Source organism: Elgaria multicarinata, chromosome 8 (genome assembly GCF_023053635.1).
Source record: "Elgaria multicarinata webbii isolate HBS135686 ecotype San Diego chromosome 8, rElgMul1.1.pri, whole genome shotgun sequence".
Lineage (NCBI taxonomy): Eukaryota > Metazoa > Chordata > Lepidosauria > Squamata > Anguidae > Elgaria > Elgaria multicarinata.
In genome coordinates this window covers 51,231,711-51,247,225 of record NC_086178.1, presented here as the reverse complement: position 1 = coordinate 51,247,225, position 15,515 = coordinate 51,231,711, and the positions used below count along the sequence as shown (strand labels likewise).

Here is a 15,515-nt window from a genome sequence, read left to right as displayed (position 1 = left end):
TTTCCTAGAGTTTCAGACAGAAAGGTAATGACAATTGCTCATGCTTCTTCTACTGTTCACCTCCGGACTTGATTTGAATGAAATCTCGGCTGCGCTACAGGTATTTCATCAGGTGCTTAGGACTATTTTATTTTGCCTGGTTTTGACCCAAGCAATTGACTCATATTGTTCTGGTTCCTCAGTATTTATTGTTGTATTTTCTGGCAGCTCTGTGAGTTTTAATGTTTTGCTTAGCATTTTCCTTTTTTGGTGTTTTATTTTTATTATTTCGTAAGCCATTTTGAAGGCATTCAGGTGGAGAAGTAGCCTCTAAGTACAAATACAAGCAAGTAAACAGTGTGAAAATGACATATTTTATCACCAAACTTTTGTGCAGATAATATGCAAGTGACTTGAAGACAAAAAACAAAAACAAAAATGAGAGGGCAGCCCTTTTGAAATATCCTGGACGGGACAGGAGCAAAGAAGAAACGGTACTCAGAAATAGATCCAGATACTGCATGTGTGGCCCTAGGGCAAAGAAGGTGGAGAGGGGGGCAGTAGTGCTCACTCTGAAGCAGAAAATCCTGCAAGCATTCCTGTTTCCAGACCTACTAAACCTAAGGTGTTTCTAGATGGATGGGTCCTGGTGCTGACTATCAGAAGGCACTGTGCAGCTGTTCTCCCCCCCCCCCCCTAAGTTTTCCTCAAAGATTTTTCATGGTAAGACAGAAAGACTGAAGAAGCTGGAAGAACACTCAGGAGGATTACTCAAGACGATGATGATATCTAGACCCCTGTAAAATTACATGAATGAAGCAGGAGAATTTCACAGGAAAAGCACAATGTTCTTCATGTTTAGACCAGCAGAGACAGGTGGCTCCACTCAAGGTATCAGTCAAAACTCTAAAGGAGCTATCCAAGGTGCTTCTTCCCCACTAACATCGAAACCACCAGCCTCCACTGGTTTAGACAGAAAAAGTCCTATAATCCCCAGCATTCTCCAGCCTGCCAGTATTTTAATTTAAATAGAAATATATGGCTCCATAGTGGGGACAGCTGTGACCAGGTGTCCTGTGTGCCTGCTCATCCAGCTGTGAACTGGAGATGAGCAGCTTCAAGCTCCCTCCTGCTCTCCCTCCTTATGTTTCTTTATCTTTAAACCAGACTTGGGCTGGACATCCCATTAAATAAAATTCAGGACTGTCCTCTGAGAGCCCATCAAAGAGAATAAATTAGGACACATGCGCCACCTTAACTGAAAGTTGCCTTTTCCTCATAGTGATGGCAATGTGACAACTGCTACAGGCAAGCTGCTGTCTGGGGCATATTCTTGTCCTGATTGTCAACAGTCACAGAATATCCCCTCAAGGGGTGGGAACTAACAACCCCATGCTGGCTTTTCCTAACTGAAGTAGGAAGGGGCCTGGCATGGTATAATTTTGCCCCCTCACCCAGTAAGTTAGTACCACAGGTATAAAGTAGTGGGAGGACCATTATAAACAAATGAAAACTAAATGACACTGATGGATTGAAGGAAAATACCTCCCTCACCCATACACTCTGTTATGGTCAGCTTCCTACACATCCTCTGCTGGAAAGCTAATCTGTTCTTCAAAGAGAGTTCAAAGGCAATTAGTCTTTAAGCCCAATGGCAAATGCAGTGATTTCTCTGAGTGGGTGGTCATGAATTATACCTACATCAGTTGCTTTGTGCAATAGAAATAATCACAGTAATATCTCCTGCCGTGGGGCACAATCCACAGTGTGCACCCTTGGTGGAAAGCCATGCGGCCCACTTAGAGCCACCCACCGCAACACAGTATTTGTCTTGCTCTCTCCTAAGTGCCTCACAAGCACTCTCCTTAATAGAGAGCACAGTTGTGATTTATGCTGCTTCTTTTGTTGGCTTGTCCTAGTAATTGCTTACTTCATGTGTCAAGAATTTCCCCACAAATTCTTTGTGCCCATTTCTCATTTAATTTCATCTTATATTCTACACTTCTGGAGCCTTTTGTGTTCTTGAATAACTCAGCAGCTATTTCCTTCTCTTACCTGGGTACAACCCATTATTATTGTTCATATTAATCTCCTTTCCCCATAACAGCAAAGATAGGCCTATTTCCTCCTGTCTATTGCCCCTAAGAAAAGTTTCCTCTCTCTCTTTCTGAAGAGATAGTAAAAGACAGAATCTTTCTATCATATTTTTCAACCTATAGTGTCAGGTGTGGTGAGAGATTTTCATTGAGATAATTTCTCCCCCCTCCCCTCCCCTGCCACAGTCTGAATGAAAATCACTTAACCACCCACATGGCTGTCTCTATTATTGTTATTCTTATTATTTTAAAACCTGATGTGGTTGGTAAAGCCATTAGCATTGCATCTAGCTTGGCTCTCAGACATTTAATTTGTGACATGCTTTATTTATTTATTTATTTATTTATTTATTTATTACATTTTTATACCACCCAATAGCCTAAGCTCTCTGGGTGGTTCACAAAAATTAAAACCTTGAAGAGCATAATAAAACAACCAACAATAAAATCAAAAGGACAGTAAAGGCAGTACTTCTTCAAACAGTGCATAGGCAAACCATGGGATTGGCTACTGCAAGATAAAGGCCTGGTTTGCACATAATGTTAACCCATAGTTTACTTAACCCATAGTTTGATACCCTACCCAGGGTTTGTCTGGCAGATGATCAAACAAACTATTGTTTGTTTTCTCAATCTTCAGGTTGTTGGCTTCCCTCCTCCTTCACACAATCCCTCCCTGTACCTCAAATGCCTTTGTTGTGCTGTAGTATGGCATGTAGAGTAGCTGGGTTTCTCTGACCATTCTTGCCTGTCACTTCTGTAGCATGGCAAAACAACACATAAACAACCCTCTGTTCTGGATTTGCATGTAATGGCAACTTATTGTTTGAACAATCCAGAGTTCACAAGCCAACAACAAACCAAAGATTCTCTTTCTGGGTAGTTCATGGTTAACAAACATGGTTTGTTAGCATGGCCACATTTACACATCAGAACAATTCAGAATTCAACAACCCATAACATGGATTAGCGTTATGTAGGAACCAGGTCATTGTGATGGCCACCAACTTGTATGGTTTAAAAGGAGGATTCATGGAGGATAAGGTTATCAATGGCTACTAGTTATGATGGCTATAAACTCTAGTACCTGAGCCAATATGCCTCTCAAAACCAGTTACTGGGAAATACAGGATGGAGGGTTCTATTGTACTCACGTCACGTTTTTAGCTTTCCATATGCATCTGGTGGACCATTATGCAAACAGAATGCTGGACTAGATAGACCTTTGATTTCATCCCACAAGGCTCTCTAATGCTTTTATGTTCTTAAAATATTCATACCTTTAAAAAGTGGTTGTTCTAAAAACATCTAGTCTAAAGAAAAGGACTTTATAACTCAAAAGCTCACATACCACACAGTAAACACTGGATGATCCTAAGATTTGGTTTTATTTGACTGACCCTGTGATTTTTTTTCAAACCAACCAACACAGCTAGCTGATTTTGATGTAACATCGATTTGGAAATATATTCACCACATATTTCCTTACCTGTTCTGGATTATATTTTGATAGAACACCATCCCCATGGAACTCTTCCAAAACATCTTTCAGTTTCTTTGAGGAATCTAGAAGGAGAACGTGCATGGCAATAAAAATTAGCAAAGTGCCATCTATTTTCTCAGTGGTTGTCTGCAGTTTGTCAAGCTTAGGAATGATTATACACAACCAAGGAAACACCTTGACTAAAACAAGGCTGTAAAAGTCATGGCAGCCACTGTAATTTCAAGGCAATCCATCCTGCTCTTCTTTCTTTTAAATGGTTTTTAATGAACTCACAAGTGCTTGAGCCACTTAATCCCTGTATTTACAATATCCTGGATGCTTTCTTTGAAGAAGGAGAAGAAGCAGCAAACTTGCAATGAGAAAAATTTGACCCTAGTATTGTTCAGGAAACAGAGAGCAGGAAGAGCTGCTGAGGGGTGTGGTGTGGTAGTCGGGGTGGGGTGAGAACACACTGAATAGTGGCACCTTAGATTTTCTCTCTTGGCTCCAAAAGAGGGGGGTTAGGTTAGCACTGCCTAGCATAGGGTTCAAGTTACAGAAAGCCACATTCCGGCTGGACATCAGGAAAAACTTCCTGATTGTTAGAGCAGTACGTAGGCTCTCCCATGCTAGAGGCCTTCAAGAAGCAGCTTGATAGCCATCTGCCAGGTGTGCTTTGAGGTGGATTCCTGCATTGAGCAGGGGGTTGGACTTGATGGCCTTATAGGCCCCTTCCAACTCTACTATTCTATGATTCTGTGTCTGCATATATGAATACCATGGGGCTCAGCAATGCTTGATTAAACAATCTTTGTACCACTTTCAAAGCCATGCCCCCAACTTAAATGCTCACTATCGTGCCCTCTTTCCCTCCACCAATGATCACAACTTTGTTCTGTCATGGGATAGTAGCCCTTTCATTGCAGCTACTTATTCATTGCGCTACAGCTTATCTGAAGGATCATCTCCTCCCATATGTACCTGCCTAGACGCTAAGAACATCTTCAGAGTTCCTTCTCTGGGAGCTCCTGCCAAAGGAAGTGAGGTGGGTGGCTGCTAGGAAGAGGGCCTCTTCTGCTGTGGCACCCCAGTTGTGGAATGAACTTCCTAGGGAAGTTTAGCTTTGTTGCTTAAGCTCTGTTTTGTCATATTTTAAATCTCTGCATTGCTGCTAGGCTTTATTCTGGGTTGTACTTTTATACTGTTGTTCTGAACATTTATATTTTATTATGTATTTTGTGGTATTAATTGTTGTGAACCACTAAGAGTGCTTTGGCTATTGGGTGGTATAGAAATGTAATAAATAAATGAATGCTCTTCTCCTGAACTGGTGAGTGAAGAGGATTTGGAAGCTGCTTGACTGCCTACAGTCCCTGCCCAAAGAGCAGGGTTAATTTAACACAATGCAACGATTTCTTCCATTATTTCTACCCCTAAAACTACTTGAGAAGGCTTCTTTTTGTAAGATGCCTTGATGGAAGCCAGTGCTGTTTTTTAATCTTTCTTGCTAGGGTCTCAGAACTCCAGGAGGTGAAACGTCCAAGCAGGCTCACGGCTTAGCTTGCCCTGGATTAGGAAGTCAGTCCCAAAGGATCAAAACAGACTGAAACGCCAGAGGAAAATGCTGAAAAGTAGGATTCTGCTTTCAGATGTCTGAAGATGCTTCTAAAAATAAAATAAGGGGACTGCTCAAATGTTCAAGATCGCATCTCTTAACTGGTAATGAATGTTGCAATGTTTGGGCTAAAGCCTTTGTAAGATTACATTCATGGCAATAAGGTCAGTGGGAAGAAATTGTTCTGGACATCCTCACCCCAGAGGCTTTGTGCAATCCCATACAAAATTTATCTATCATCCACAAGCACAGAAGGATGCTTCCTGTGTGGACAGGACAAACTGAAGGACCCCCTCTGGCTCCACTAGAGTTAGAATTTGAATAGGACTTGATGAGGCTAACACCTCTCCTTCCCGCACAAATCACACTGCCAACCCTCTTGGCTGCGGAGTTGCCTCTTAGGGTAGTTCCAATCAAGGGCTTCTAGGGCATCATCAGATGGGACAGAATCATGTTTCCTTACCTTCGCTTTTCCCCTCACTTCTGTCCCACAATACTTCCTCTACCTTCACATGGGGAAGAAAGAGGAAGTAAACAATGACCGTGTGGCCCATTCAGTGGGAGTTTTTATTGTGCTGCTTTTCCTGAATATAGCAGGAAATGGTGGCATGTTTTGCTTCCAAAAACAAAACAAAAACCACCCGGGTTTCCTGGGGTCTTATATTGTTGCAGAAAGAAGACCAGAAGTTGTAGGAGATGCATGGGAGGTGGATGGCATCATCAAAAGGACCCACAAAAACCATGACTGGCCAGTAATAAGTGAGCGATAAAACACTTGTCTGATGACACTCCTAGTACTAACCATCAAAAGACATTGTGCTGCTGTTCCAGCTTTTCCTCCTTAACAGATATGGAAGAAGTGGTGAGAAAACACATGGAAACACTATGCAAATCTGTGTCCCCTTTTGTCCCCTTTTTTAATGTTGCATTTCCTCTTCTTTGACAAATGCGTAATTGGCCAATCACATGCATTGTGGGTTGCAGTGGAGGAATGGGTCCCATGCATTGTGTTTGATGATCCAATCCCAACTGTCCCTTCTCTAGGGAGTCAAGACTTACATTTACTATCATACATTTATTGTACAAGCCAAAGGCTGAGACTAAAGGAATATCACATTAGAATTACAAATAACCAGAAAATTAAAAAAGGGAATACATTCACAATACAGTATGGACCTTAGGCCCCAGGTTCCTCCAACATACCAACAAAATATGCTGTGAATTTTTTTGCTGTTAGTGTAAACCATTGATACTGCATCCAAATCTGCCAGCAAATACCAGACTATTTCTACATTTGAAGAAAATGCATGAGATCCTAGAATACCAGCAATAAATTTAACTCTAATGTCACTAAACAGGGGACATTTCAGAAGGTATTGAACCAAATCCTCAACCTGATATGGGCATTTCAGACACACCAGCCACTCCCAGGCACATTGCTATAGTGTCCTTCTACCACAGCTGAAGGCATCATATAGAAACACAACTCAGAGAATGGGTGCCTTTACACCAGGGGAGTCCGATTATCCAAATTCTTAACTTTATCATGGACCCTTCTAAGTTGAGAGAGCTGTTTTATGATAATTAAAGTTTAAATTGTCCTATCATCATCATCATCATCATCATCATCTACATTTATATACCGCCCGATAGCCGAAGCTCTCTGGGTGGTAACATCATGAAGACCATGCCAAGCAAATACTCCTTGGCTGATATTTCTCTTACTCACCTGATCCATATAATTGAACTGCTCCCTCCCCCCTCATTACAGAGGTTCTTCAGGGAGTTAACCAATTGCACTTGCATTTCCTTTGGCTCTACACTGGTGTATGCCCCCTAGCTGCTGGGCTGGAAGAGCCAGCAGGCAACGACGGAGTTTAAATCCCTAGAGAAGACTTATTTATTTATTACATTTTTATACCACCCAATAGCCGAAGCTCTCTGGGCGGTTCACAAAAATTAAAACCATAATAAAACAACCAACAGGTTAAAAACACAAAAACAAAATACAGTATCAAAAGTTATTGTACATAACTGTAATACTTCACACTTCAGTCTTTGCTGACTGCTAACTGCACCAGTTCTGTGAAAAGAAGGGCAAGAATGTCATGCATCTTATATCCACTATGTTTTAGAGGCCAACAGACTGCATGATGTTGTCACAACAACATGACATCCATTTCAGGGAGTGAGACAGGTATAGTACTTACAGTCAGAATACTGCTGGAGCTGAGCAAACTCTGCTGGACTAAGCGTGATCCATGTGCCATCACTCATCTTTCAGGTGAGGTTTGAGGAGGCTGTGCCCACCTCTCGCTAAGGTCCTTAGAGGAGCAGCACCTCTAGAACTAGGGATTCTTCCTGGTCATCGCTCCAGATTAGATCTGCAGGTCCTACTTTGTCTGTGTTGCTGTTGTTATCATTAAATGTGAACAACGGAAATCAAATCCTGATCCACATGAATGATGATGTCCCCAGTTCCTTCTCAACCATACTTCTAAGCACCGTAAAGAGGAATGCCATCAGAAAATACTTCATGGGGAATGTCAATGTCTCCAAGCCTAGAAATAAGATGTGCAAGTCAGAGAATTACATGCATTTTGTCCAATATGCTTTTTTTATGATGGACTTTCAGGGAAAAGGTGGCAGAAATGAGCTTACTTGAAGCCAAATAAATAATTTGGAAAAGAAATTAGAAGACATAAATGTTCTGAGTGGAGGCTGGTGGCTCCATTATAGGCATGGCAGTGAATTCACTCTGGGTTTCAGTCAGAACTCTGAAACCCAGAACTCTGAAACTCCTGGAGCAGATTTACCACTAGCCTCCACTGAACATAATCAGATTTATTACAATGAAAGAAGATATTTCCAGGGAGGTGTAGTGGTTGGAACAGCCTTCCTTAAAATAGTGTCTACCATGGTGGAAGTTGTAGCCCAACACATCTGGAGCACATCAGGTTGAGGAAGCATGGATTGATGTGTCAGACTAGGAGGTTCATCAGCTAAGTGTTTTATCATGTGCTCGGTACTGCCCACTTACGGATGTGCACGCATCCTTTAGATGACAACGTCTGTCTCCCACGTGCCTCCCGCTCATTTTTCCGTCACAAAATACAGCCCTTTTAATCTGACTTTTTTATATATAAAATGGAATGTTCCATGATCTCCTGCTGTGTGCAAGAAAAGCAGCACTATTAAAATGGTCAAGTGGGGGTCTTTGTTTACTTCCTCTTTCCCCTCGGGGAAGAAGAGGAAGTAATGAGGGACAAACGCAGGGGTGGAGTAGCGATGGTAAGGAAACATGATCCCCCCAACCCTGTGTGGTAATGCTCTGTAACCCAGGAGATTTAAGTTCAAATCCCTACTCAGCCAAAGAGCTCTTTAGATCACCTTTATTAAGTTATTATCTTGCTGCCCAATCTGCCTTGCAGGGTTGCTGTGAGGATAAAGTGTGGGGAGAACCATGTACAATGCCCTGAGCGCCTTGGAGAAAGGGCAGGATAAAAATGTAATAAGTAATTGAAAACTTTGAGCCAGATTGGTTGGAGAGCATTGCTGATATGAAAGTGTCATAAAGAATCGAGAGAGAATCTCTCAGCTATGAGCTCAGCTGAACTATGCAAGAGACTTCAAAGCAGGAACAACCTAACTCATTTCTATTTGAATCTATGCAGCAGATTGCAGTTTCAAAAATTCACAACAGCTTTAAAATACAGGATCTCCCTTATGGTTTGCTAGAGGGGGATGTGCTAGTATTCAGACCATTTGCTTAAGTTAAAACTTCATGCCTGATGGCTCTGGCAATGGGATTTGGTATTATACCTCACAATTCATGTAACACCTAGTAGAAAAAGGAGTAGCTCTGTGCATGGAAGTGAATCCCACCATCCTACGATTGAACCCTGTGTAGAATTCAAATCAAGCAAGCATCTCCTAAACCTTTCCATAGTATTCTGGAATTTGCAGTGCAGCTGCCTATGTTTCTAAGATGCTTTCTTCTCGTCTAATTTTCTATCAAAAGGACACAAAACAAAGGGTGTCTGGGTGTGATAAGTGATGTTTTTTCCAGATGCTATACTGCTTGTGCAGGGATCACATAGCCACCATGCATAATTTCTTATGCATGATCTAGACAATAACTCCTAGCAAGCATTTCCACTGTAGTGAAACTTTGGTGTCTCTAAGATTCAAAACACTAAAATGAGCTGCTTAGAACTGCAATTCCTCCCTTGGAAAGCTCAAATATTGGGGCTATTCACACAACATGCTAAGCCACACTTTGTGATTGACTGTGGGTTGTTGTTGAACTGTGGGTTGTTTGTTGAACCATGGGTTAGCGCGTTGACTAGGCCCAGGTCATTTTCTGCAGGGTGACTTGCAGTATGGCTTGTTAATCATCCTGAACAATCCAAGAACAAACCATGGGGTCTCAAGGGGGCTTGTCAAGAAAAACAAGCCACACTCACTGTACATTCTTACACCTAAATGGCTCCTTTACAGACTGAACAACTATAGCGCATATCAGTGCATGTGAACAACATCTTGAAAAGGCATCTCCAAAAGCTAAATAGATACAAAAATAAGGCCAGTGATTTAGTGGGGATGAATTTGAGTTCAGGTAACAACATATGGAAAAAGGGTTAAACCCCCTCCCACAGTGCCACATTCCTGATCCAAAACTTCCCCCTTCCCCTTCAAGCCACAATGCAGCTGGGGAATAATCCACATCGTACCTGTCTTTTCTCCCTCTATGGCTAGTAGCAGCCTCAAGAGGGAAATTTAGGTCAGGGAAACAGCAGGTGAAAAGGTTAACTGCCCTCCCCCAGGAGTGCAGCTCAGATCCAAATCTTTCCCCTCTCCCTTGAAATTCAGACTTACGATGAGAACCTCTGGAACTGGATTGTGTACACAAGGCCTCAAAACCCTAGTCCTTGAGCAATAAGGTACAGACAGGTAGCACAGAAGTGCCAAAATGGTGTCAGGAAGGCTAAAGCTGAGAATGAGCTGAGATTAGCGAGGGATGCTAAAAGCAATAAAAAGGCTTTCTTCAGATATGTGAATAGTAAAAGACAGAGGAAAGAGTGGTTCAACTGCTTAATGAGGATGGCAAATTGATAACAGATGACAAAGGAAAGGCTGAAGTGCTCAATTCCTACTTTGGCTCAGTCTTCTCCCAAAAGTGGGTCGTGTCCTTTCTGTCCCTTAGGTATGTCTGAGTTTGTATGTCTAGTGAGTGCAGAATGTTTGACTGACTGGGTGTGGCTAGTGATGCAGTGAGAGAGGGAGAGGGAGGAGTATAAATAGGTTGGCTGAGGAGATTGTGAGTTTAGTTTTAGGTGGTTGCTTGTTTGGTTTGAGTGGGAGTTTTAGTCTGGGAGTTTTATTCTAGTTTGTGATTCGTGAGAGTGTTTGGTGTGAAAAGTGAGAATTTTAAGGGACTTGGGATTGTTATTTTGAATATAAAAATATGCAGGTTTGATCTGAATTGAAATACTAAAGATTTGTTAAATTTCAATAAACTTTACTTTGTGTTCTGTTACCACAAACCACGTGTCAGCTCAGAGTTACTACCTGCTATATTACACAGTGTAAAAACGTCTAAAAATACACCTGCAGTTCAATATCTCAGTAAGAGAACCTATTTTCCAAAACCCTTTACCTTGTCCCCTCACATATAGGGGAGAGGTTGTGTTGGTTTTACCCTTTCCTCAGGCTTTTCAAGAGGTAGCGCTTGGCTTGAGAAGGGTGTGCTAGGCAAGGCCTTCTATATGAGGTTGGTGCCGTCGCACGGGTCTATAACCCCCCTGGAAAAAGTGAAGCACAAGTTGAAGGGGCAGGATTGCAGTTTGAGATATTTTTTAAAAATTACATTTCTATACCGCCCAATAGCTGGAGCTCTCTGGGCAGTTCACAAAAATTAAAACCATTCAAAGTATAAATGCAGGATTGCAGTTTGAGATTGATAAACAAATGGTCAAGGAACACCTAATTTCTTTGAATGAGTTCAAATCTCCAGGGCCTGATGGACTGCATCCTAGAGTAATGAAGGAGCTAGCAGAAGAACTCTCAGAACCACTGTCAATTAACTTTGCAAAATCATGGAAGACGGGTGCTGGACGACTAGAGGAGGGCTAACATTGTCCCTATCTTCCAAAAGGTATCTTCAAAATCAAGAGCACTTATATAGGTACATCATATATAGATTTGTTTGGACATACCTCAATTTTAGAATTTCTGTAAACCGCCCAGAGAGCCCTGGCTATGGGAGCGGTATATAAGTTTAATAAATAATAATAATAATAATAATAATATTTGGAAAATGCTCAGTATGACTGCTTTCAATACATATTTCTTAATGTGTCCACGGAACACTCCATTTGCAAGACAGAACAAGAACTACTGTATTAATTAACAATAAAGGGAGAGGACAGGGAGCCTTAAAGCTAGCAGATTTAAATGAGTGAAAATGCCCCAAGAGATATTGTGCTAATAAAATTGATTTTGAACCTTTGAAATCCTCAGGTTGAGGATACCCACTTATGAAATTCTAAATTAGGTTATCATTGTACATTTTAGCTAATAACTTTTCAGATCATCTCCTGGCACCCACACATATAATGTTAGAATCTTCAACAAACCTTATTCAGTCTTGTAGAATCCAGACTGAACCAAAGCACAGGGTTCACATTGTGCTTGTTTCTTTATTGATGGAATGAGTATGAGATCTTTGGGGAAAATCTACACGGCTTTATCTAAACATTTGCCTCTAGAAGTATATTAAATGCACTAAGCTGCATGTGGATAGGCTCTCCATGTGTCTGGGAGCCCTACATGATTGGGATTCCCAGTTGTATGAGAGCACCTACTGCATACCCATAGCCTCCCCTTGGCAGATACTGCACTGAGAGCATGGATGTTGGAAGGGGCAATGAGGTGCACAGTATTGGAGCAGGATCAGTAGCCATGGTCATGCTTCCCTTTCTACATGTTTAGTATACATGTGGAGACAAACACAGGTCCTGCTCCTCTTTCATGGCCACAGTCTTGAGCAGGAGCTAGGACTCAGATACAGACTGGGGAGTAACTGGTCAAGCCCATCTCACCCACAACCTCAGAAAAGAAGTGAGACCTAGTCATTATCTCTCAACTCGCACAGTGGCCAGGTGTCCTACTTTAGAGAGGGCAGTCCTCTACTTGAAGGGGTATCACAGGACAGTCCTCCATCATAGGTGTCCTCTGTTTGAAATGTTGTCCTATCCAAGTCTGGTTTAAAGTTGAAGAGCCATAACTAGAGAGAACAGCAGGGGTGTTGAGGTTGCCCAGCAACTGTTAGCACCTGGACAGCAGACTGAGCAGGCACACAGGTCAGGAGGTCATAATCTTTCCCACTAATTAATTCTTCCTGAATGTGCAGCTATACATATAAATTAGCACATGTACATTTTATGCAAACCATTGTCCTTTTCTTGGACCTCTTTTTTAATAAACCATTTCCGCTTTTTTTTGGTGAGGAGTAAATGGCTGCCCTAATCCTAAACCTGTGACCTCAGGTTTCAAATCTGACCCCACCCCCAAACTAAAGCCCTGTGAGATAGTTCCTCCTGACCCTGACTTCAACTCCCCTCCCATGAGGAAACATCCCATCATGCCAGACACCTTCCCAGTGCCTGGTCGCTGGTGCAGTGAAAGCAGCAGGTGGGAATTTAAAAATTGTGCCAATATCCCAGGCCTGAAGGTGGTTGTCCCATTAGGTTCCTCTGCTAAGTGTGGTGGAGCGTTGGGAATGGTAGTCAACAGGGCCTTGGAGGATCATAAAAAATGATTTGGAACTAGAATGCTGACTGTTGGAGCATGTTCCTTACACCCAATGATCTGTCCATGGTCCTGCAAGCCTTACAAATGACTCTCTTGCTCCTCCTGGACTCTGGACCTGTATTGGCTGCCTCTGCTTGAGGATACCACAATGGACCGTTCTTAATCCAGATTCTCAGGATCACCCCGGACTGCTGGCATGATCCCCTGCCTCCCAGCTCTGCAGCCTCGGAACAGGGCATTATGTCTTCAAGATTAGCATTGCCATATAACACAGAGGTGCCATGCCATGCGAGAACAGTTATTTGACCTTTGTCTTCCCCTGAAAGACTAGCTGGCAGTTAGTAAAATAAATGCCACAAACTGGACCCATGTAAAAATGATCCACCTTACAGGAATGTTGAAAGGGATTGCTAGAGACAATGAACGGGTAGAGCTCTGAACACTCTAAAGTGCTATATAAAATGATAACTATTATTAGCATGCCATGGTGCTGCCCGAGTTGGAATTTCCTAATAGCTGCAGCTCCCAAAGGGCACCTGGGTCACTGTTACTCCTGTGTAATATATAATTAAGCATCAACTGTGTTCGAGGTGCTAAACTGATCACAGATATAATGAGGTCCCTATCTGAAGGACTTAATGAGTAGATAATCAATATTTGAAGTAGGGAAGGTGGGAGAGACAAGAGAGAGACTGGCTGGGGGCTTCTTCCATTCACAGAACAAACTGAGATCTAATTCAGATACCTCTGTGTGTGTGTGTGTGTGTGTGTGTGTGTGTGTGTGTGTATTCTGAAAGTACGGTGGTTTCCTGGACATGAGGCTTTAGGATGGGCTTCTCCAATTTCATAGTCTTCACTGCCAGAACACATCCAGGAAGAAAGAAATCAACACTTCTACATAGTCTGCTGTACTGCGCCCCTAATCTAGCTCCCTGCCACAAGCCTTATCCAACAGAGCTGCTTTCTTCTTTTCCTCTTGGTTATAGAGGTCCCATTTCAACACCTGATGGGATCCCTTCCAGTTTTAAGGCTGTGTACTCCCCAATGATGTGGTCAGACAATTTTAGATTCTAGACTTAGGTGGTAACATGTCTTATTACACTTACTTCTAAACGTGGCAAGGAAGCCCAGCTGTATTTGGGGCTCTCCTGTTCATTCTGCTGAATGGAGCCCTTGACGTTTGCCCTGAAGTGCTGCCCTAATGGTACCATGGTTTTCTCCTAGAATTTTTTACAACTTTCCCCACAATTCCAGGCTTTCAACTTCTGCTTCCTCTGGTTCTCTGCACCCTCCCCCCCCCCAATTGCAAATCCCCTCATGCCAGAGTGGGCAGAAAACAAGAGGAGGCTGTCATTGAAAGAATGTTTCCCTGCAGCAATTCTGTATTTAAAATGGCTGAGATGGGAACCTCACCCAGAAGCCCAGAGGAAATGGATGGCAGCTTTGGATTCCGTGGGAGGGCAGGCAATTTTGTTCTCCATTTTGAACATATTCAAAATGCTTCTCTCCTCCCAAAGCAGATTAGCAAGAGAAAAATGGAAGCAGTTATACTATTTTGACCAAAAAAGAGAGAGCATACTTCAGGTTTTTTTAGAGTTCCTTCTCTGGTCTGGTGAAGGTTGAAGAGTCTTACTGTCTCTCTCATGTGTACATGCTGTGGGCATCAAACAGTTGCACCCTGATGAAACCACAGCACACAGAACATATAAATATAAAGCTACACACAGCAGGCTGGTGAACCCTTTGCTGCAAGACATCATATTGCTGTGAGAAAGTTGAGTAAGAGATAAAGGGAAAATGCCACAGACTTCATACTTCCACAGTCACAACTGAAGTCATCTGTTGTGCCTGTACATGTCTGTTGTGTTGGTTTGGTTGGGTTTTTTTTTTTTTAAAAAAAGACTTCACCCATTGCATAATATTCTTGGTTTCTAAGCTAAGAAGTGACTTTTGTTAAATAACTTGAGCAAACTACCATCTGCCACGTCCAGTTTTCGCAATAAAAGAAAACCACACACTTCTACTGTTTGGACACATTTGGACATTAGTCTAGGGCAGTTTTCAGAGTCAGAAACAAAATGGTGCTCTGAGAATATCATGCATAGGCCACATGGACCTTTTTTTAAAAAACTGTTTTTAACAAGTTCATAACAGCACTATGTATTATGAGTATGCTTCAAAACACTAACAAACTAGTGCTGGAAGTATTTACATGCCTTTAAAATAAAACTATGCAGTGGTTTTCTCTTGTGCGCATAGTGTTCTGCATTGTGTGATTCTAGTCCTCCGTCCCAGAGACTTCCCCAAACTCCTTCTCTCACACGGTCTTGTCTATACTGATATTTGAAACTATCTTTTGCTATCTTTTAAGTTGGGCTGGTTATCATACACACAGACACAGGAGCGAACATGGCCTAGTGGGTGTGCTTAATGGCAGTGCATGAAATAGGGAGTCTTCCACACATCTGCTTGTCCCCTGATAATGAAGAAACAAATGAAAGCTGTGCTGGACAGGAGGCATAAAAGA

At 42.2% G+C, this 15,515-nt stretch overlaps 1 protein-coding gene across 1 annotated transcript in view; it reads right to left on the bottom strand.

Annotated features, from left to right (window-relative positions):
• Positions 1 to 15,515, bottom strand: part of DGKG (diacylglycerol kinase gamma) — a 134,742-nt gene that overhangs the window by 98,256 nt on the left and 20,971 nt on the right. The window contains exons 2-3 of the mRNA XM_063132328.1: positions 7,384 to 7,734; positions 3,565 to 3,641 (exon numbers count right to left, since the gene is read on the bottom strand). Coding sequence (XP_062988398.1) covers positions 3,565 to 3,641; positions 7,384 to 7,450 — 144 coding nt within the window. The 5' untranslated portion in view covers positions 7,451 to 7,734. The remainder of the gene's footprint in view (positions 1 to 3,564; positions 3,642 to 7,383; positions 7,735 to 15,515) is intronic.